General features: G+C 39.1%; 1 protein-coding gene across 1 annotated transcript in view; it reads left to right on the top strand.

Annotated features, from left to right (window-relative positions):
- The first annotated feature begins 538 nt into the window (after positions 1-538).
- The window catches only part of P3H3 (prolyl 3-hydroxylase 3), a 383658-nt gene continuing 359744 nt past the window's right edge, over positions 539-24452 (top strand). Inside the window, exon 1 of the mRNA XM_044079609.1 lies at positions 539-1376. Within this exon, the coding sequence (XP_043935544.1) occupies positions 912-1376 (465 nt within the window). The 5' untranslated portion in view covers positions 539-911. The remainder of the gene's footprint in view (positions 1377-24452) is intronic.

Genomic DNA, 24452 nt, shown 5'->3' with positions numbered 1-24452 from the left:
TGAAATACAGAAGTACCCCCAACTCATACATGCATATGTGCTTGTCCATGTATACTCACACACCAGATTTATTTTTTCTCCAGAAACAGGAGAAAACGTTTATCTCATGCATGGAGTCTCACTCTACAGTTACTCTTGTTTCATTTCTGTACTCACATGACATCAGGCAGTTTGTGACCGTATCATATATCATGAAGATTAATAACATATACATCAGATATTTCCCTGCCTGACTATAGCTTTAATGTGATCATTACAGATATATTGTTCTTAACAGAATCAAAAAGGCAAATGAGAAAAAAAACCTTTTTTTTTTACAAAATATACTTCAATGTCTGCACTTTCTCTTCTTGTCCCAGAACTGCAGCATAACAGTAACTTTTGAAATGGCATCTTTTCTTTTTATCCAGAAAACGGAATGAATTTGGAAATGACTCCACCCCACCAATGCACACACTGATTTTTTCTTCCCTTGTCTCTCCTATTTTCTGTTGAATTTGGAAATAACTACACCCCTTTTCAAACTTCCCCACCCTCCTTTTCATTCGCCTCGTCTCTCCGCCTTTTTTGCTAGATTTTTACATTCCTTTCCTAAAGGCCTTTGGAAGACTTGCATTTCTCTTTTTTTTTTCCCTTTCCTGAAACATCACTGACATTCCTTCTCTAACACTGTCGATCCACAGAACTACATATCTTCCTGCAGTAAACGTGGTCTGTTGAACGTCCACTCTGGTTTGCCTCTAAGTACATTTGAAAAGCGTGCAAGCAAGACAAGAAAAGATTTGACTTTTCCTTATTATTATTTGGAAATTATTTCTAACAAAACTTGTTTTGTCTTTGTGAACGTTAACTGAGAGACAACAGGTTTTGTTTTGTAGTTGCTTTATTTTTGTTTGTGTTCCACATTTACTATGATGCCACTTTTATATCCATATTGTCATTACCTGCAATACTACGCCACATTAGTTTTCATCCTTTTACTGTTTCCTCTCCCCATAGCCATAACAGTCAAGCCGGGGAGCCTGGAACCTGTGGACCTTCTCTACAACAATGGGATACAAGCTTACTTCCAAAATGACTGGGAGAGTGCAATAGAATACCTGGAGAAAGCACTACATAACTATGACAAGGTGAGGAAAGTCAAGCAGGACTGTAGGTCGAAGTGTGAGGGAGAGACTCAATTTCACTTGAATGTCACTGATGGTTTCTTCCAGGACTTGTCTTTTTTTGATACCATACTGAAGAAAGCAGACTGCCTGAAGTTTTGTGAGACACTATTGCTAGGACCTATATCCTTACACAGATTGTCAAGGGAAGTAGAAAACGACTTTCAAGAAAGAGTTCCCTATAACTACCTGCAGCTGGCCTTGTTTAAGGTAAGAACAGATGGTAAAAGAGGTGGAAAACACTGACAAGTACCAGAATATATTGACATGAGAGAGAATGTAATTGCATATGTTTATTTAGATACCTTGTACAACACAGTACGTTCTGCACACTGGAAATGTACATAGGAATCGGGATTACATTGACTTCTAGAATACTTCAGGATATTTAACAAGATCACCTAAACTTTGCAGTCCTAGGTTGCATGTGAAAATCAGAATGCTGTACGTGAAGTGGTTTATGCTGGGGTTAGAGAAATCCCACATTGTGTCTTACATGCAGACATTTTTCCCTCTGATGGTCATTCTGGTTTACCAGAATAATATACTTTTGCTTACAAAGCAGAAAAAAATATTTATTTTTTTCATGCCATACTGCACTTTAGGCCTTGTAACCTTGAGTTGTTTTATTTAGACTACCACAGTCTGACATTTCTCCAGATGCCAGCTCCCATGAATAACAGGTTTGTTTTGTGAGTGTGTGTGTGTCACTTTGCAGACTTCTGAGTGCTGTGAGTAGCAACGTGGCTGGCTTTGAATTTCTTTTGCTGCCCCCCTCACTCTGAAAGGGGATGGGTTAGCAGGACATGACACGCTTGCAGTAATGCATAAAACTTGTACCGCAGTTCCTGTTTTGTGTTTTAAGAAAGAAGAAATCTTTCTTCGGGTCAGAAGACAAAAATCATTCAAACATAAATGAAAATTCCACAGGGAGGTCAAAGTCCGTGCTTAAACATTCAGAGTTTTACATTGTTTGCATTTTTGAGAAATCATTTACTTTACATATAGTGAAGATATTTCACATATTTGCATTCTCCTTAGCTTTTGCTACAGTGCTATTTGTAACACATGCTGTTCTTGTTTGCACTGACTTTTCAAATATAAACTGCAATAAATGCATTTAAAGCTCTGAAAGGGCCCCAACCTTGCAGCAGAGAGTAGAACAAGACAGAACACACTCGGGGACATATTGTGTGCAAAAGCCTCTTTTTTGTTTTTTATTTTACTTTGACTAAATCATGGAGTTTATTAAAACAGAAAAAAGAGTAGTAGAGATAATTAGTAACTGGGTACACTGGTTCAAAATGGTTTTACTTAATATCTCATGACTAATGTTAATAGGTAATGCACATGCAAGTTGTAGAAATCATGTATCAATCTAAACTCCAAGGGAAATGCTATGTATCTGTGAGGATGATGAAGGGGGTTATGGTGATCACCGCCTTCATCATCCCCACAAATACACAGCATTTGAAGGCGGATAAAGATAGCTTAGCCTGCCAAGTCTGTTCAGTTCCTCTCCTTTTGAACAAGTTGCAGATCCTAATTCAGAGCCCCCCTTTCTTTTCCCATTTACTTTTCCCATATGCCTCTTAATAATTTTTTTTTGTGATTGCCCATTCGTTCTATATTCATTGCTGTTTTGACACAACATTCTCTTCTGGAAGTGTGTCTTATTCAGCCACCACCTTATCTGTAAAATACTAGTTCTTTCTGTTTCCCATAAGTCAACGTGTTACCCATTGCCATCCATTTGGGCCTGTTGTATTTATTTAAAACACTTACAGGTTTTACTCCTTCATTACCCGTCTACCTTCATTCTTCTTGACTTCGTATATTAAGCTTTTTTACACTATTTTTCTAGCCTTTGAATTAAAGCACGTCCCATAACTGATGTGTCTTCCTCTCAGCTGCCTCTGTATTTCTATGGCCTTATAATGCTGACATCTCCAAATCTGCATATGCTATAGTAGGTGGGGAATTCACAAAATCCAGCAGCGACAAATAATAATATAATACTTTGAGAAATAATAGTGACCTGTTTGCTACTGATAAAACCTCTTCCTGTATACAATAGTATCTTGTTTGCTAATGCTAATGCATTTTCCTGTGCGTAATGTTGTTTGTCTTTTTTCGGCTTTTCCCGGTTAGGGGTCACAACAGTGGAACTCCGGTCCGCTAATGATTGGCAGTAGATTTTTTTTATGGATCTTGTTTTCTACTTATAATGCCTTTTCCTGGATTTAATCACCAGTTTTCTGTTCATAATACAGTTTCATGTGTACAATAATAATCGGTTTCATCCTGACAACGTGTGGAAGCTCATTTCCCCTTTGTACTGATAATGACTTTTCTTGTGTTTAATAATATCCTGTTTTCTACTGACACTGTCTTTTCCTAACTATAATAATAATCTGTTTGTACTGGCAATGTCTGTATAATAATGGCTATGTCTTTTCCTGCATTTAATAATATGCTGTTTATTACTGGCAATGCCTTCTCCTTTGTCTAGTAATATCTTGTTTGCTTTTGGCAATGCCATTTTCTTTCTATAATAATATCTTGATTTCTACTGTCAATGTCTCTTCCTGTGTATACTAGTATCATGTTTTCTGCTAGCAATGCCTTTTCCTGCATATAAGAATATCCTGTTTTCTACTGGTATTGCCTTTTCCTGCATATATGACTATCCTGTTTCTACTGGTAATGCCTTTCCTTTGTCTAGTAATATCCTGTTTGCCTTTTCCAGCCTATAATACACTCTGTTTTCATAGTTTCATATTGTCATAGGTATATACTAGCTAATGACCACTAGAGCCTTTATAAGTCTAGCCAATGAACCCAACCAAAATGTCTCCCTAGGTATCATAGGCATTTATTAGGAGGATATATGTAAGTTAGGAAGTTTCTAGAGATTATGTGGTGGGTATGTTAGTTTGGGCATTCCTGTCCACCCCTGTCCATCAGAGGCATGGGGGCCAAACCTGGGCTGAACTTCTGATTTCCCATCCATTGATCAGGTTTACAGGTAAATAGGGTTAGGGATGGACTGTGCTTCACGTGGATGGGGAGCCTGCCCCCGAGCATGGAATCCTTTGCGACACATATCTGTCTCATCAGTATGTCTTATTTATGTCAGATGCAAAAATGAATTCCTTGCTTCTGTTGTTTCTGATGCTGTTCATTTTGCAGGTGTGCAAAAGATTTACTAGAGCTGGATCTGAGGTTGCCTTGTATGCCAGGTATAGATCACCTCTCAGTACCCTGTGGAAGACTGATTGTAGAGATCGGGGTTTAAGGCGATCTATATAGAACAATGTGTTTATAGCCTGGATTCTCCTGGTAAAGGACCTTTGTGAGCATTCTAACTGTTGCATATGTCTCGTCAGTTACATGCTGAAGGGGGATATTATACTCAGTGAGGAGTCTGATAAGAGACAAAGTAGTACTATCATTTCCCTGGGCCTGGATACCATCCTCTTATTTTTAAGTTGGGTGACAGAGAATGATTTTTTTACTACCTTGACCACATGTTGATTAAACGTCAGATTTTTGTCTACATATGTTCCCTGATCCCTGGGTCAAGTCTTAAGGGTGTCCTATCAATGGAGTAATTGGCCTGGGTGGCAGTGTTCCCAAAAGGCACTATAATGCATTTTCTGGCATTGAGTTTTAATCCATGACTTTGGCACTAGTCATTTGTCTGTGCTAGACCTTCTTGTAAGATGTTTCTATCATAGGGGAATCTGCTGTAGCTCCCAGTTTGCAATCATCTGTGAATTTGGTCACCCAAAGGCCCTTGACATTAGCCTTCACCTCTGAGAACTAGATGCCAAATAGGAGTGATCTCAACATGGAGCCCTGAGATACCCCACTGGTGACCAGTCTCTTAGTGAAGATGGTCTCACTAATCCTGAATTTATGGGTCCTGTTTGTGAGCCAGCTGGCAATCCAGTGAGTTGTGTAGGGATTTACTCACAATTTGGTGAGTACGTCAACTATACTCTAGTGGGGTATTGTACAGAACACCATGAGTGGGGTATTGTACAGAACACCATGAGTGGGGTATTGTGCAGAACACCATAGCCAGGTATTCACTGTTTTCCCCTCTTCCGTTGATTTGGCAATCTTCTCAAGATTCAGTAGATATGACTTTCCCTTGCCAAAGCCCAGCTGGGGTGGAGCCAGTGTCTGAAGATTGCCTATGTCTTTATTGTTCATTTCCATAATAACTAATTCCATGGTATTGCATGTTGGGTATGTAGTTTCTGGGGTTGGTTGATGGTCCACTGTAGTGAAGTGGGCTAACCACTGCAGTCTCTCATAGTATAAAGCCAGTTTGAAGCTGTAGTTGAAAAGTGACTCAAGTGGTCTTGCTAGGTCATGTTTCAAGCTATTTAGGAGGCAACCTGGGAAATCACTGGGGCCCATCAAGTCTGAGTTTTTGGCCTTAGTGAGTGCTGCCAGGACCTGTTCCTTGTTAATTGTTTGGGAGTTATGCTAGTAGGTATTTCACTGGGGGAGGCAAGGGGGTGTGGGGGGTGAAGTTGAGGTTAATTTGTCAGCCATTAAATTCACTATGTCACTCAGCTCATTGAAGGTGGCACCATTGGCCACCAGTTCATCACAATAATGTGTGCCATCTTTGAGGTTTTGGACATAGCTGTAGAAATTTTTGTGGTTGTCTTTAGCCTGTGAGACTATCTTGATCTCCAAACTGACCTCTTAATTAGGTTCATAGGTTCATAGATTGGTATTAGGCTAACTGCCCTTGCAAGCCATTTTAATACTAGCCAATTATCCCCTGTGAGATTCAAACCCTGTACCTTGTGTTTGTAAGCCAAACAACTTAACCAGTAGGCCACCCTCCCAACCCTCTTAGTTTCCTGTTTTATTAAATTAGAGAGTTCCTGTCATTATGGGAGTTGCAGTTCCTGATTTCAGCCATGACTCTTTTACTTTTGTTATATACCCTATTAAGGTTAGGATTCCACCAGTGTGGTTTGTTGTTTATTTTGGCTTTACTTCTTGTAGGTACAGGAGCCTCTATACAACCATTTACATGGTTGCACATGGTCTCTGTTGGGAGGGGCATTGAATTTTGTCAGCTATCACTTAGTATGATGCAGTTTGATTTGGTAATTTACAGGATTTGCTGGAGTTATCAAACTGATTTTTATTTCAAAGGACACAGCTTTGTGGTCCAACTTCACTAGTGAGGACATGACATGGGGGGGAGGGGGTTTCAGCCCTCTCCCATAGTACCAGGTCCCGTATGCTTGAACCTCTGGTGAACGTGTGCACTATTGAGTCAAGGGTATTTGTTTAATAAAATCCAGAAATAGTTGTGCATGCAAGTAAGAGGCAGTGGATGTTTCCCAGGTTATAGAGGGGTAGTTAAAGTCTCACATGAATAGGGTATTTGGTTTAATGCTGGGTATCTCCAGTAGGTCTAGGTATGGGCTATAAGACTCTAGGGGCATAGTGTGTGACCTATATCTTGTTAGGATATAGTATGGGACTTTGTTTTTAGTGATTTGCACGTGGATAAATTCCAGGACATCTTCCTGTTTAACCAATCAAGAGTCCTGCTCGTTGCTAATTCCTGTTTAACCAATCTAGAGTCCTGCTTGTTGTTAATTCCTGTTTAACCAATCTAGAGTCCTGCTCATTGCTAATTCCTGTTTAACCAATCTAGAGTCCTGCTCGTTGCTAATTCCTGTTTAACCAATCTAGAGTCCTGCTCGTTGCTAATTCCTGTTTAACCAATCTAGAGTCCTGCTTGTTGCTAATTCCTGTTTAACCAATCTAAAGTCCTGCTCGTTGTTAATTCCTGTTTAACCAATCTAGAGTCCTGCTCGTTGCTAATTCCTGTTTAACCAATCTAGAGTCCTGCTCATTGCTAATTCCTGTTTAACCAATCTAGAGTCGTGCTCGTTGCTAATTCCAGTTTAACCAATCTAGAGTCCTGCTCGTTGCTAATTCCTGTTTAACCATTCTAGAGTCCTGCTCGTTGCTAATTCCTGTTTAACCATTCTAGAGTCCTGCTCGTTGCTAATTCCTGTTTAACCATTCTTGAGTCCTGCTCGTTGCTAATTCCTGTTTAACCAATCTAGAGTCCTGCGCGTTGCTAATTCCTGTTTAACCATTCTAGATTCCTGCTCGTTGCTAATATAGATTGAGATTCCTCCATGTTTTGTCCCTGTCTGTGCAGCTGATGATCTAAATGTGTAGAAGACACTCAAGCCTTGCACTGCCCGAGTACTTTCTGCAGATCAGAAACAGCATGGATTTCTATATTCTCCAGGGTGAGGAGAGCTTGTAGGGTCTGGAGTTCCTTGTGTAGGCTCCTAACATTAAGCAGTAACACCTTCAGGTTCCTTTGGGTTTTAGTTGCCATGTCTATAGGTTCATCAATTTGGTATTACCTAAAAAGTGCTTTAAAGGGATGGATAAAGTTTTAGAAAATATTCCGAAGCCTAGGGGACACAGGTGCAGACCATCATTTGCAAAGCTATGTACTTTGTTAACCTAGTACTCCCATCCTGACAAATATTGAATCCCTCCTGGTAAGACACCAGAAACTAAGCAAATTATTGAAGTCAATCATTTTTTGTTCCTACTGTGGCATCATACGTGGTGAAGGTAGAATAAAGCTCAATACAAGGCACATACCTGCCTGAGACACATATTCATAGAGATCAACAATGTGTTTCTTCATGTAATCTAGGGAAATACATCTCAGGTCGTTAACACCCACATGGACTATGACAGAATCATACTGGTACATGTGGTAGAGTAACTTGAGTGTGTGCATAACGTGGCAGATCCTGGCTTCAATTAAGCAATGAGCTGTTATCCTCCCCTTGGTCAGTCTGGTGCATGACGCATCTGTGCATTGTACAAAAAAGTCCCCTATAACAAGAGTCCTGGGTAATGTGTTTGCTTGTCTCTTTGCTTTTGAGGTTCCAATGTGTGTGCGTGTAGGCAAATGTGTGGTATTTGGCAATTCTTCAGAGATTGCTGAGGATCGGTGTTGCCAATTATAGGCTTAGGAGGTCTCTGAAGTATAACTCAGCATACGTTGGTCTGTGTGTATGGTAGGTGTGGTGTGTGTGCGTTTTTATAACATTGTTTATATGCATGATTTTTGCCTCCAGTGAAATTGTGTATGTGCATTTCTCTCATACTGTGTTTCTTTCTGTAAGGGTTAAATGGTTGTCTGTGAACATGAGACAATTGCTATATTGTCTCAAATGCCCATATATACCAAACTGGCTGCTGACACATTTTGCATATCTCTGCTGGCTGGACATGCATTTGGGTGGGTTACTGTACTGAGCACCCAAGTGCTCTGGATTATGCGGAACACTCTACATTCAACCACAGGTGAACCCACTGTTCAGCTCTTCTGCATTGAACAGCTTTGGCTCCACTACATGGCTTTTGATTGGTTTGTATACCGCAATTACTGCTAATCGGGATTGCAGTATACAAACCAATAAAATAGCTACTCCGCTTTCTCCATTGAACAGAATTGGCTGTGCTACCCAGTTTTTGATTGGCTTGTATTCTGCAATTACAGCCAATTGCCATTGCAGTATATGAACCAATCAAATAATTGTTCCTGAGAGGGGAGCCAGTGAGAGCTCACAAATATGTGACATTCAGTATACCAGTAATGGTTGTGGAAAACTGCATTTAAAGAGAGACAGAGAGAAAATAAAATAAAAATAAAAAGGTATCAAAGTAAATAACTGCAATATCAGCAGTTAAAAGGAATTATTTTATGGATTATGGAAAACAGTGGGTGGGAAAGTGCTTAAATAGGTTGCACAACAGATAATAGCAACGGATGAGAGGAAGGAGGAATTTTGGAAGTCAGATCACCATAAAGAGCAGAAGCCAGAGACAGTCTTTTAAAACCACAACAAGAAAAAAGGTTGGAGGGTTAGGGAAAAAATCAAACTGGATCTCAAGTCCTATGGTTAGAATTTAAGAAACGTTTAGCTTAATGTCTCAGTGGGGACTATAGCAGACTCAAAGAATAGTGGTAAAAACAGTAGCAAGGTGAACAGAAAGGTACTGGAATGTAACTTTAGGCAGGTACATACAACTATAAGAAGTACTGAAGCACAAATCCTGGAATTCACAGTACTGCCACTAGTGCAATTCCACGGGTCTATATTAGAATCGCGAAAGCTAACTATTGTGAATACAAGTTCATAGGTTCATAGGTAGGTACTAGGCTATCTGCCCAAGGGCATTTATAAGCCTAGCCAGAGTGTGTCGGCTTTCGTTGCCCCATTGATTAATTAACTGATCCTCTGTCAATCAGAGCCAATGAAGTGATCCCAGGGGTGTGTTTTCTGTTACCCATCCACTCATCAAGGTTTCTTTTGAAGAGCGTTAGTGAGGGGCTCTGCCTAATGTAGTTTAGAATTTTGTTCCAAAGCATGGGGAGTCTCTGTGACAGGAATCTATCCCTCCAGCGTGTTCTATTTATTGTTGTGGTGAGGTTTAGCTCACTAGAGCACGTGGCTCGCAGTGACTTTGATTTCTTTAGGTGGAGCATGTCCATAAATTCTGAGTTGGACATGGCTTTGTAAGTCAGGCAGAGATCACCTCTGAGTAAGCGATATGCCACTAAGTACAGCCAGAGTTTTTTCAGTCGGGCTGCATAGGACATATGTTTGAGGCCAGTAATCCTCTTGGTGAGGTACTTTTGTGGTCTCTCCAGCTGTTGAAAGTGTCTTGTGAGGTACATCCCAAATGGGGCATTGTACTCTATGATGGGTCTGATGGATGACGAGAAGAGGGGCACTATAACCTCTTTATTTCTAGATACGAACCCTTTAGTAATTAGATGGGCCACATAGAAGGATTTTCTAAGTACTTTGGCAATATGATTGTCAAAGGAGAGATTACTATTTACCCGGGTCCCCAGATCTCTTATTACCTCTTCTGTATTATGGGGGCTGCCACCTATGTGGTAATTCGTGGGTGTTTTGTTTTTCCCAAACAGGATGACTATGCAATTTTTGGCATTTAGCTTGAGGCCATGACTTTGACACCAGGTGTCAGTCTCAGTAAGGCCCTTTTGGAGGATGTCCGTGTCAGCTGGAGAGTCAGTTATGGCTCCCAGTTTGCAGTCATCAGTGAACTTGGTTAGCCATAGTCCTCTTGTGTTTGCCTGTACTTCTGAGAAGTATATGCTGAACAGTAGGGGTCCCAGGACAGAGCTTTGCGGGACACCACTTGTGACTGGTTTAGAGTCGGAACTGGAGCCTGCTATTCTTACCATGTGAGTTCTGTCTGTAAGCCAGTTGGCAACCCATCTCATGACATAGGGGTTTATGTTCAGGCTGGTGAGTTTTTCTGTAATACCCAAGCGGAGAATGGTGTTGAAAGCCTTGGTGAGGTCAAGGTAGGCTGTGTGAACAACCTTTCCCTCGTCTATGGTTTTGGTGACTGTCTCGAAGAAGTCAACCAGGTTTAGTAGGCATGATCTGCCTTTAACAAAGCCGAACTGGGTCTAGTCAAGTGTTTGGAGGTTTCCAATGTCTTTGTTAATGAGTTCCATAATGCGCTCCATAGCCTTGCAGGTCAGGCTAGTCAGGCTTATGGGGCGATAGTTACCAGGGTCAGTTGTGGCCCCTCCTTTGTGGAGTGGAATAACCATTGCTGTACATTATTCTATAAGCACATAGCCTGTGGAGAGGCTGAGGTTGAACAGCGTGTTTGGGTGGGGGGGTTAGTTCGTTCTGTAGTTCATTCAAGATGCAGCCTGGGACACCATCTGGCTACATTGATTGACGCTGTGTTTTTGGCTTTTTGAAAGGGCTATTTTCACCTGTGCGTCTGTGATTTCCGGGATACTACACTTTTCCAGTATTGTTGTGGGCCCTTTTGAGGGCGAGAGGGGGGTGAAGTTTGCACTGAATCTATCCGCCAGGATGGTGACAATATCAGTAGGTTCAGTATATTTTGTGTTATTTTGCACTAGTTCAGTGCATATCTGCGAGTTGCCACTTAGATTCTTAACATAGCTAAAGAAGGCATTAAGGTTATCTTTTGAATCCTTGGCTATTTTTCTTTCAAAGTTAGCCTTGGATGATTTTATGAGGGACCTTAGTTTCTTACTGATACTGATCAGGGATGTCTTTCCTTCTTGGGATTTGCTTTTCTCTGAACTAGTTTCCTCCTATTGTATAGCCTGCTGGCAGGGGTTCACTAGACTGGTTTCCTTCTCTTAGAGGAGTGAGTCTTGGTTTTGCTAGGGATGGCATGATCCATGCATCCTTGTAGGTGCTCATAGAGTGCATTTGTAAAGGTTTTTGCATCTTGAGCAGCGTTATCCTTTAGTCTGGGGGCTGTGAAACTTACTGCCTCTGTCTTAAGTAAGGTGAAGTTTGCTTTAGAAAATGTTTTTACTGTGGTTTCCTTAGTTGGGGTGGTGATGGGGTGTGGACATCCAGAGTGATTAGTTTATGGTCTGATCTAACCAGTGACAGGTTGACTTCTGGTGTGGAACACCTGTCGCCCATGTTTGTGATGACCAGGTCCAATATGTTTTCACCTCTGGTAGGGGAGTTTACCAGCTGATCCAGGGCATTTGAGTTGATGAATTCCAGGAAGAGCTGGGCCTGGGAGTTTGTACTCGAGTAGTTTTCCCTAGTTAATGGTAGGTTAATTGAAATCGCCCAATATCAGGGTGTTCAGTAGGACCTTCATGTTTTCCAGTGTCTCCAGAGTGGTGGTCCTGGGTCATGGAGTGTGATCTGTAGCAGGCCACAATTTGCATTGCAGATTTGCCCGATGTTAGTTGCACATGGATGATCTCAGAGGTATCATGCTGTGCCACTAACCTGGAGGTGTAGGTATCCTTGATGAATATGGATACACCTCCTCCTTTTGTGTTTCGGTCCATGTTCTGTGGCCGAAACGTGTGGTACAAGTTGTAGCCCGGTAGTGCTGGGGTGATCTCTGGAGCCTTGAACCAGGTTTCAGTTACTGCACAGATGTCAACATTCTCCATGCTGAAGAGTGCTTCAAGCACGTGCATTTTTAGATTTAAACTCCTGGTGTTGAATAGCATAACCCTCAGTTTTTTGTTAATTGTGCTGTTTATGGAGGTGTGTTTGAGTGTTGAGCCTTGCCTAAAAAAAGGCACTATGGGGGCAGCAAGAGCCTTGGCCAGTATTCAAAAGCCTAGGGGTGAAAGGTGCAAGCCGTCTCTTGTGAAGCAATGCAGCTTGTTGAGCATGTTGTTCCAGGCTGACAGACACTGGATCCCCTTTGAATGACACCAGAAGTTTAGCCAGTTGTTGAAATTGATAATTTTTTCTTTATACTGAGGTATCATTCTTGGTGAGGACAGAATGCTACTCAGGGTCAGGGTCATACCAGCCTGGCCTACATGATCAGAGAGCTCTTCCATGTCTCTTTTCATGTAGTCCAGGGAGGTACATCTCAGGTCATTCACACCAATATGAACAATAACAGAGTCATATTTGTACTTGTTCTGGAGTGACCTGAGTGCTTGTGTTATGTGGTAGATTCTGGCTCCCAACAGGCAGCTAACAGTAACCTTCTGCTTGTCCAGCCTAGTGAGTGGGACATCAGTGTGCCTGACTATAGAGTCACCTATTACTAGTGTGTTAGACATGTTATTTCGCCTTAAGGGCTGTGATTGTGAGGCACATTGATTTTGTGTTTCACGTGTTGTCTGGTTTGTGATGGGAGGTGCAGGTTGTTTGGGTTTCTGCTTTGGAGGTCTCTGATGCTTTTGCAGGTTTTTATTTAGAGCCTCCAAGTAAGATTTTGTGTATTTATGTGCATTTTTTGCCAGTGTTGGTTTAGTAGGTCTGTGTGGCTGGAGGTGTGCTGCAAGTGTTAACCTTCTCCTCTTGACGGTCTGTTCCAGTCTTGGGTGGAAACAGCTTAGCCTCCAGTTTGGCTGTATAATTGCATCTCTCGCATATGTTAGTGTTTTGTGGTAGGAGGAGAGGGTTGTCTGTGTATATGAGGCAGTTGTAACAATGCCTCAGGATACCCAGATTCACCAGCTGGACTGGAGAGTACACCTGAAATTGCCCTTTGGTCATGCCTGAATAGTAGGGTGAGCTACTTAGTCACTTTGTTGGTGAGGGGTGAATAAAAATCCTTGCCCTGCTGGGCAATCAAGTGTCAGGGTATATTATTGCTTGCTATTAGGTCTGAGCAAGTGCTGGGCTGTAGGATGCTTTTTGAGTGCTTAGGTTGAGAGTTAGACTAGTTTCAAGGGAAAACTGAAGAGGAAACTTAGTGGAGCCGGGAATAATTTAACCATAGCTAATTAGCCCAAATGGCCAATAAACTACTAACTTCTGGGCTGGAACCACTCCTCCAGGGACAGATGGCTGCTCAAAGCTCCCCTCTCTCACAGGTGAAGAGAGAAACTTCCTTCTATCCAAGTACGGTATGGGCAACTCAGAAACTTGTAACACAGCCCGGAATTCAGCACTAGCCTGAAAACTGGACTATACTAGCTTAGAAAGGCAAGAAACAAGGAATTTTTTTTTGAAAAGATAAGGCAAAAACAGTAAAAAATGCACTTAAAACAGCTTTAAACGACTACAAACAATCAGAAAAGGCTATCGCACTTTAGTGTGTAGCCTACAACAGTTAAACAAATTATTTAAACAAAAAACAACTTTTTAAAAGTGCAGGCAGTCAAATAAATACAACATGTGGAAAAAAACAAGCTTTTGAATCACAATAAATGCTGGAAAATCAGCGTTTAGGCGGAAAACAGTTAAGTACAGCAAGAAAGTACAGAAAACTGATACTTAATCAGTCCAATGTCTCTCTTCTAAGCTAGAAGGCTTGTATCAGTTTAAGGTTTTCTTGTGCTTCCCAGTAGGTTAGTTACAGGAAAGATGGAAAACAAGTGCAGATGTGGTCTTTTAAACCAGAAAGTTGAAAGAGATGGACAAACTGTCCAAATGGTCAATAAACTACAATTTCTGGCCCAAGAACCACTCCTCTTGTGGTAGACAGGGTACCTAATGCTTACCACTCCCACTGATAAGCTAGAAGGCTTTCCTCCAACACAGAAAGGCTTGCGGGGCTCAGAAGCTTACCAACAGTCCTGGATACAGCAAATCTGTAACCGGACTAGGCTAGTTACAGGAAAGGCGGGAAACAGGTGCAAGTGCAGCTTTCAAACCAGAAAGTTGAAAGAGATGGAAAAAAAACTGCCCAAACGGCCAATAGCTACAATTTCTGGGCCAGGGACCACTCCTCTTGTGGTAGATAGGCTACCTAATGCTTACCACTCCCACTGATAAGCTAGAAGGTTTCCCTCCAACACAGAAAGGCTTGGGGGCTCAGAAGCTTACAAAGAGTCCTGGATACAGCAAATCTGTACCTGGACTAGACTAGTTACAGGAAAGGCGGGGAACAAGTGCAAACATAAGCTTATCAATCAGAAGGTTAAAAGAGATGGAAAAGCTTCTCAAACAGCCAATAAACTATAATTTCTGGACCAGAAACCACTCCTCCTGTGGTAGATAGGTTACCTAGTGCTTACTACTCCCACTGATACGCTAGAAGGCTTCTCTCCAACACAGAAAGGCTTGGGGGGCTCAGAAGCTTACCAACAGTCCTAGATACAGCGAGTCTGTATCTGGACTAGACTAGTTAGAGGAAAGCTTTTTTTTGTTGTCATTGACACATAAATGTCGAAGAACTAATAAAGGGAAGTACAAAAAAAGCAAACTGCAGAATGCCGAACGATTCTTTCTTGGCCAGAAAGTGATCGTGGGGATGAGGAAATAAATCCTTTTCCGCACTGTAGTGCAGTCTCAGAGTTGGTATATTTAAGTAGGGGGGTGCAGGGGGCTTGCCCCCTGCAAAAACTTTAGAAAAAGTGTTTTACATTAGGTTTGTTCTGTTAGGTTTACCTTACCTGTATGGCACCGTTGCTTCCAGGAATGTGTTCAGCGTTTTAATTTTCGCTTTTTTTGTACTTCGCTGTATACGTTCTTCAACATTTATGCGTCAATGAACTTGTATTCCCGAAAGTGAGCTTTCACGATTATAATGTTGTTTGTCTTTTCGGCTTTTCCTGGTTAGGGGTCGCCACAGCAGAACTCCAGTCCGCTAATGATTGGCAGTAGATTTTTTTTGTTATGGTGCTGAGTTGCTAGCCTGACGCCCAACCTTCAGTGAAGGCACGCCCATTCACGCATGTCTTTCGGAGGCCACTCGACCCGGGGGGGGGACATGCAGACTCCTCACAGAAGGCACTCCAGCCGAGAATCGAACAGGAGAACCTCTTGCTGTGAGGCAATAATTCTACCGCTGTACCACCGCGGCATGATAGCTTTTGTGATTATAATATAGACCCCAATTCCACAACAGACTAATGCACAGGACTATGCAGAAATTTACCAGTAATATTGTAATAAATGAGTAACTGAGCCTCAAATCTGGCAGTAGATCACAATCTTATCACAGGAAGCTACAAGACTGATTGAGGACACAGACTAGGTTCAAAATACAAAAAGCTACCTCTTACATACTTACGGAAATAGATGTGCAATATAATATATAAACAATACTAGAATCTAGCAGTAATGCACAATCTTCCCACAAATGCAAATGAAGCTACAAGACTAAGATCCCAGAAAAAAAAATAAAAAAAAATGCAAACAGATAACTTTTTGTGTAAAACATGTACAAAAAGCAGAGAAGCACAGAAAAGTATCACCACAAGTGCAACTTAAAATATTTAAGCAAAATTTAACTAAAGCTAAATCTGATTTGTTTTCTTCCCTTTTGATAAAAACCTTGTATCTCACAATTTGGGGTGCAGTAATAATGCCTTTTCCTGTGTAATAATATTCTGTTTGCTACTGGTAATGCCTTTTCCTGCATATATTAATATCCTGTTTCCTACCGGTAATGCCTTTTCATGTGTTTAGCAGTATTCTTTTTTCTACAGATTTTCATGAGACTCATTCACCTTTGAATATCTATGAATTTATGAATCTGTAATCCTGCTTATTTTTATTTAATCTGTAATCCTGTTTTCTACTGGCAATGTCTTTTTCTCTGTATAATAACAGTCTGTTTTCTACTGATAATGCCTTTCCCTATGTTTAATAATATTCTGTTTTCTACTGGTTATGCCTTTTCCTGTGTTTAATAATATCCTGTTTTCTACTGGTGATGCCTTTTCCCGTGCTTAATAATATCCTGCTTTCTACAGAATTTCATAAAACTCCTTGGCCTTGGAATATCTATGAATTTATGAATCTAAAATCCTGTTTGCTAATAGTAATGTCTTTTCTGTGTATATGCCACAAAATAACAAAATTTAGTGAATTAAGGCATGTAAATACAAAATCAGTGATAAAAACATCCAAAGTTAAGTGCTTTTGCCCATCAAAGGCACTTGGACTTCAAGAATGACACATTTACAGAGTTGTTTCTGTAACACACTAGTACTAGTAATGTTAAGAATTACATGTTTACAGAGTTGTTTCTGTAATGTATTAGTACTGGTAATGTTAAGAATGACTCTTTTACAGAGTTGTTTCTGTAATGCACTAGTACTGGTAATGTTAAGAATGACACGTTTGCAGAGCTGTTTCTGTAACACACTAGTACTAGTAATGTTAAGAATGACATGTTTACAGAGTTGTTTCTGTTATGCATTAGTACTGGTAATGTTAAGAATGACATGTTTACAGAGTTCTGTTATGCTTTAGTACTGGTAATGTTAAGAATGACACGTTTGCAGAGCTGTTTCTGTAAAGCACTAGTACAGGTAATGTTAAGAATGACTCGTTTACAGAGTTGTTTCTGTAATGCATTAGTACAGGTAATGTTAAAAATGACATGTTTACAGAGTTATTTCTGTTATGCATTAGTACTGGTAATGTTAAGAATGACACGCTTACAGAGTTGTTTCTGTAACACACTAGTACTAGTAATGTTAAGAATGACACGTTTGCAGAGCTGTTTCTGTAATGCACTAGTACAGGTAATGTTAAGAATGACACATTTGCAGAGCTGTTTCTGTAACACACTAGTACTAGTAAAGTTAAGAATGACATGTTTACAGAGTTGTTTCTGTAATGCATTAGTACTGGTAATGTTAAGAATGACACATTTGCAGAGCTGTTTCTGTAACACACTAGTACTAGTAATGTTAAGAATGACATGTTTACAGAGTTCTGTTATGCATTAGTACTGGTAATGTTAAGAATGACTCATTTAAAGAGTTGTTTCTGTAATGCATTAGTACTGGTAATGTTAAGAATGACACATTTGCAGAGCTGTTTCTGTAACACACTAGTACTAGTAATGTTAAGAATGACATGTTTACAGAGTTCTGTTATGCATTAGTACTGGTAATGTTAAGAATGACTCGTTTACAGAGTTGTTTCTGTTATGCATTAGTACTGGTAATTTTAAGAATGACCTGTTTACAGAGTTGTTTCTGTTATGCATTAGTACTGGTAATGTTAAGAATGACATGTTTACAGAGTTATTTCTGTTATGCATTAGTGCTGGTAATATTAAGAATGACTCATTTACAGAGCTGTTTCTGTAACACACTAGTACTAGTAATGTTAAGAATGACATGTTTACAGAGTTGTTTCTGTAACGCACTAGTACTGGTAATGTTAAGAATGACACGTTTGCAGAGTTGTTTCTGTAACGCACTAGTACTAGTAATGTTAAGAATGACATGTTTACAGAGTTGTTTCTGTAACGCACTAGTACTGGTAATGTTAAAAATGACACGTTTGCAGAGTTGTTTCTGTAACGCACTAGTACTAGTAATGTTAAGAATGACATATTTACAGAGTTGTTTCTGTAACACACTAGTACTGGTAATGTTAAGAATGACATATTTACAGAGCTGTTTCTGTTATGCACTAGTACTAGTAATGTTAAGAATGACGATGCTAATCTAAAAACGTGTCAGCATAGTTAAAACTATGGGCTGCTGATAACATTTGTCCTGGAGGCTCTGGTTTGATTCCTTCGATGTCCACCTGCATATTGTTTGAATATGGGCAAATAATTTAATGAGGTCAGTGCACTTGGGATGCCCCTTAGAAGAGGTATCTACATCTAATGGGTTTTATGTGGATAATACATTTATATATAACAATAAAAATCGTATGTGATGGAAAAGGTGAGTTGTTTACAGTAGGGTAAAATAAATAACTGGGGAATGGAAGTGACTTCTTATCACCTCCAACTATATGCCAAGATACCCTTGTCCCACCACATTCAAGTAACTGGTTTAATGCTGGATTAGCAGCAGTAAAAAATGGATCAAATATTTCAGTAAACCAAGTCATGAGTAAATACTTACGCAACAAAATAAAAAACTCTGACTTAAAAAATGCCAAACACCAAACTTTTTAATGTGCAACACTTTTGGGTAAAAAACTTACATCATTGCAAATGTAAAACGCAATACAAGCAATCCACATTTAAAAGAATGAAGAAACTCACATGTGACACAGCTGCCATCACGGTTAAGTTACAATTAATCAATTAAAACATCATAAAACCGTAGCAAAAATTGCATATAAAGTAAAGTAAGTAAGAAAATATATATAAAATATTATTCACATTACCAGGACCGCGATGGTGGTGCTGCGAGAGCGTTGTCGCCTCACAGTGAGACGTTGTCCTGTTCAATTCTCAATTAGAGCGTCTTCTTTGTGGAGACATCCGTGAGCTGGCAACTCGGTACGTAAAAATCTACTGCCAATCATTAGCGGGCCGGCGTTCCGCTGTGGCGGCTCCTAACCGGGAAAAGCCGAAAGACACAACAACAACCTCTGATATTCCTAAAAAACATATCTATTACCCTAAAGTTAAATTCATGCTCCGAACCAAATTGAGAGGTATGCTTAGCCAATGCGTTACATGCATTTCTACTTATTTCACATTGATGTTCAATGACATGGTCTTTAAACGTACAAGTACATTTTCCAATACAGAAAGCTGGGCACTGTACAAAAGTTGCCAGATAAGCAACATTTATGGTATTACATGTGGCAAAATAGTTAAAAATATATTAGGAATATCAGAGGTGGTAATGTGAATAATATTTCAGAAACTAGAGAATACAGCTGGATTTTACATTTAGAGGCAGAGTCTGAACCTGGAGTTAATATTGCAGTTAATATTAAACCTATCTTAATTAAGAAACAACAGCAAAATAGATAGTTTAATACATTATAGGATGCATATAGACATAAATAAAAATGTTTTGATATATAGATTTTCTTGCTTGTTTTACTTTATATGCAATTTTAGCTATGGTTTATGATATTTTAATCGTAACTTAAATTTGATTGGGGACTGTGTCACATGATTTTCTTCATTCTTTTAAATGTGGATTGTTTGTATTGCATTTTATATTTGCACTGAAGAAGGGTTTTTACTGGAAAGCTTTGCACCTTAAAAAGTTTGGTGTTTGGCGTTTCTTAAGTCAGAGGTTTTTTTTTTGTTTGTTTTTTTGTTTTTTTTAATGCTGTATTGGCACCAATTATTAATATGGAACACATCTTCCTACAGGATGGCCAATTCAATTATTTGCAGTTATTTGCAAACTTAAGTTAGCCACAGACCTTTAGTACTGGCTTTTACATGCCAAACAGAAGACATTCCAACACAGAACCCTGGCAGACTACACTGGTGACTGGTCTCTTTGCGAGGTAACTTCCCGTATTTTGGCTTCCTGCATCCTATCTGCCAGCCAGTTGGCAGTCCAGTGAGTGACAAAGGGGTTTATTCTAAGTTTATTTAGCTATTTTACTATGCCTGAGTAGGGGGTTGCAGCAAAAGCTTCGGCCAGGTCAAGGTATGCTGTGTGTACCATTTTACCTACCTTCATTGCTTTGGTGATCTTTTATCACATTTAAAACTAAGTATGTTTGCTGGGTAATGTCTGACTTACTAGTGCTACAAAGGTCTCTGCCACTGACCTCTCTAGAGGAGCACTGATCCATATTATCAGAGTTTAATTATCTTGGCATATGGTTTGATGTTACTTTCTCTTTATTTTACCATTCTAACTGGATTACACATAGGTTTGATGACAACTCAAACTGCTCTATACAACTACTAAGCTACTCTCTTGAAGCTCAAATGTGCAATGACAGATGTAGCCCTATTTCCAACTATGGAGGATGCATTTCCACTTTTTTTTTCTCCCTCAGCCAGTGATATAACACCAGAAGGGTCCAAAGCTACCCTTAAGACAGACTGCAGAGTTATCACACTGTTCAGTCCATTTGAACATCACTATATGGCCATCAACAAGGCAGAGCAGTTGTTCATCCATGAAACAGCCTGGTTCCTGTTAAAATGTCTTCCACATAAAATAATATTTGAAAAACAGTCCTTTCTTATCTGCTAGCATTTACATGTCAAGATTGAGGAGCCTTAGTATTTGCAAAGTCTTCTCCTAATGTTTCCCTAGGTAACCATGTAGAATCCTTCGACTTGGGTTGCACATTTGGGATCAGTTTTCAGCCAGTCATATAGATATACATAGTTACGTAGTTTCAAAGAAAGAACACAAGGATTCAGGTGTATCTGTGACGCATCACAGGCGGGTGCCTTTCCTTATTTTCTGCTATCTTTTGACTACTTCACTGTTTGCTCTTCTTTTTTACTTGTCTCAATACATTCCTCCACTCTAGAACATTCTATCCTATTAATATGCAAGAGATACAAAAATGCAACCAATTAAATGATAAATGGGAAACAACAAACTGACAAGCAGAAATGAAATAATAAAATCAAATAAAACTTTATTAAAACATTTGGTGCATCAGCAAAGCCATCAGAGCAGTTCCATAAAAATTATCACATTGAAAATCAACACAGTAAATAGCAGTTACCACTTACAGTACTGTGGCAAAGATATCCACTCACAGGCGTAAATCTTGACTGTAGATGATTGTCACTGTTGAAGGGTGGCCTGACCCCATGTGCAAATGGGAAAAAAGGGTTGTGGATGGATGGATTTAAATACAGTCAATTAATTTCTTTATTCAGTCTTCTGGATTTTATTGACTGATACTTTAAAATACATATAAAACTACAGAATTATAACACTCAACAAATGATTCAAATACACAAAGTAATGGACCCATTTATTTTAAATAAAACATTTTTGATATGATTTTAAATGTAGGTAAAATGCAGACAAATGTGGAGTATGCATTTAAATGTGGATTTCTTATTCTGCATGTTAGGGTTTATTTTAACATGTACTGTTTTAAAGTATGGGATGTTTATTGGTTTCATTTGTATATAAAGATTATTACTATCAGTTCTATAAGATGTTTGACCATGGAGCACTTTCGGATGTTTTTGTTTTTTTCCTGAATTACATTCAGTGATAGGTTTTGTGTTTACATAGCTAATTTGTAGAAATTTCCTCTGACAAGCTTATGTATATTTATTTCTTCTGTTGTAAACTTTTTACTGCTGCTGTTGCCATGTTATATTTTTCTGTGAAGTTTTGTTTAAGACATCTGAATTTTTTTGTTATTGGTTTTCACCAGGTCTTGCAAAAGTGTTGATCCTTTATAGATATAGGGACCTTCTTTGATTTTGTAGAATGCTACCATGATTTAGCTTTACTGTCAGGTATTTCCTCATAGAGTGAGTGATTGATGGTATTGTCTTACTTATATTGATTACTTTTTAGTGCTTTATAGATTAGTGAATTCAATTATCTTAATGTGTTAATTCCATTTGGTCATTTCTTAAAACAACTGTAATACTGATTTTATTTATGTAAAGTATGGTCGCCGCTAAGAAAAGTGGAGTTTCCTTGGCAAGTACCCTGGTGGTCTTTTTATGTATTCATTGCAGTTATTCATAGGGTGTTTTATTATGTTATTTTTATTTTGAAGGATTTATATTGTTTGATTATTTTTTTGCATTTAATTTATTTATTTTTATTTAACATTTGTTTACCGGGAAAGTCTGATTTGGAACAAAGACGATTTTTATCAGAGACCCAGGGAGAAATGCTCTAGACATATGTCTTTATAACATTAATGACTGCCGTGTCATCTTTATGTCAGTGCACAATGACTGTAGACATATTAATGACTGCTGTGTCATCCTTGCATCAGTATACAATGTTTGTAGACATATTAATGACTGCTGTGTCATCCTTCTGTCGGTACACAATGTTTGCAGACATATTAATGGCTGCTGTGTCATCCTTAAGTTAGGTTATAATGTCTGTAGACATATTAATGACACCAATGTAATCTTTGCTTCAGTATACAATGTCTGTAGACATATTCATGACTGCTGTGTCATCTTTCTTTCTGTATACAATGTCTGTAGACATATTAATGACTGCTGTGTTGTCTTTGTGTTGGTACACAATGTCTATAGACATATTAATGACTGCTATGTCGTCTTTGTGTCGGTACACAATGTCTGTAGACATATTAATGACTGCTGTGTCATCTTTCTGTTTGTATACAATGTCTGTAGACATATTAATGACTGCTGTGTTGTCTTTGTGTCGGTACACAATGTCTGTAGACATATTAATGACTGCTATGTCATCTTTCTGTCTGTATACAATGTCTGTAGACATATTAATGACTGCTGTGTTGTCTTTTTGTCGGTACACAATGTCTGTAGACATATTAATGACTGCTGTGTCATCTTTCTGTCTGTATACAATGTCTGTAGACATATTAATGACTGCTGTGTCAGCTTTGTGTCTGTATACAATGCCTGTAGACATATTAATGACTGTTGTGTCTTCTTTGTGTTTGCATACAATACCTGTATTCTTTTTTTCTTGTTACTTTGCTAACTGTAGCACATTTCTTTGTGGGCTGCCACTGAAAATATGCCTCCTTTTGGGCTCAACCAGCCATTCCTGGTTAAACAAAGAAAATAAATATATAAATAAATAAATGAGTTAATTAAATAAACATATCACTTATTTTCACAGTGCTTGTGGATAAGCTCATATTATGTACTGTATATATCAATGTGCACATTTTAATAAATATCGTCACAAGCTGTTGTTTACATCACTGCATCTCAGCCTCCGTACTTTATTGTCTGCTTCTTTGAAACCCTTAAACACACTGATTTGATGTATCCTTCTGTTCGTCTTAGAGCACTGTAGTACTTAATGTGATATGCACCTGACTGCATCTTATGCACTTTGTATGTACTACTTGCCAGAGACCACAGCTTATTTTATTTAACTGTCAACCAAATAAGCCTACTACATTAGTGCTCATTTGCAGGGCAACCCTGCAGCTCTGTCTAAGTATGCATAGTCTCATTTTCACACAAAAATGCAAGTAGAGACCGAGGAACTCGAACCCTGGGCTGCAGGATAAACTGTTTTAGCTGGTCATAGCCTTAGCATTTTATGTTATATTGCCAGGTAAAATGTGTATAGTCGTGTAGCATAGCATCTCTATATAGCTAAGTAATTTAGTGCCTAAGAGCTTGGACGGATGCTTTACCTTGGAATTTATTTCCCTGATTCTCCAGTGAAAAGAGTTCTACCCAGTAGGAATACCCTGATAATAAAATGCATTAAACAGGCACAAAGTGATTTATTTTGTTAAAAACATGAGAACAGATACCGCAAGAGAAAAGACGTGTATGTATGCATAGTTCCTACACCTTTTTCTGTAACCGATAGAACATGGCAGAGATTCAACTATGTTTAATTACACAAATATTGTAATGTATGAACAGATATAAACAAGAGGTCATATGTGCATATGCTCCGAAACAGTCATTCAAACATGTACAAAGGCAGAATCAATTAGAGAGAGACATGGTCACAACCACTGAAGTATACAAACATAAGATCAGGCATACACCTGCGAGTCAATTGTCTTTCTCTCTGTCACTGTCATGCACATATAGGTGCATGACATGGTCACAACCACTGAAGTATACAAACATAAAGATCAGGCATACACCTGCGAGTCAATTGTCTTTCTCTCTGTCACTGTCATGCACATATAGGTGCATGACAAAACCAGAAATGACAGGTAAAGCTTTATACATAGTCTTTCAAACACCTGTGTAAACACATACACGTAACATAGGAAGTACACATTTAGAAAGTTACTCAGACATACTAACATGTACTGGGAAATGCACAGATACATTCACACAGCTCCTCTGAGAAATCTGAACAGTGTGCCTAAGAGACTCACAGAGTTGTACAGAAACTCCTGTTCATGG

This window comes from Protopterus annectens, chromosome 8.part0, assembly GCF_019279795.1.
Source record: "Protopterus annectens isolate FY-2018-M chromosome 8.part0, PAN1.0, whole genome shotgun sequence".
Classification (NCBI taxonomy): Eukaryota; Metazoa; Chordata; order Ceratodontiformes; family Protopteridae; genus Protopterus; species Protopterus annectens.
This window is presented reverse-complemented; position numbering and strand designations above follow the sequence as displayed.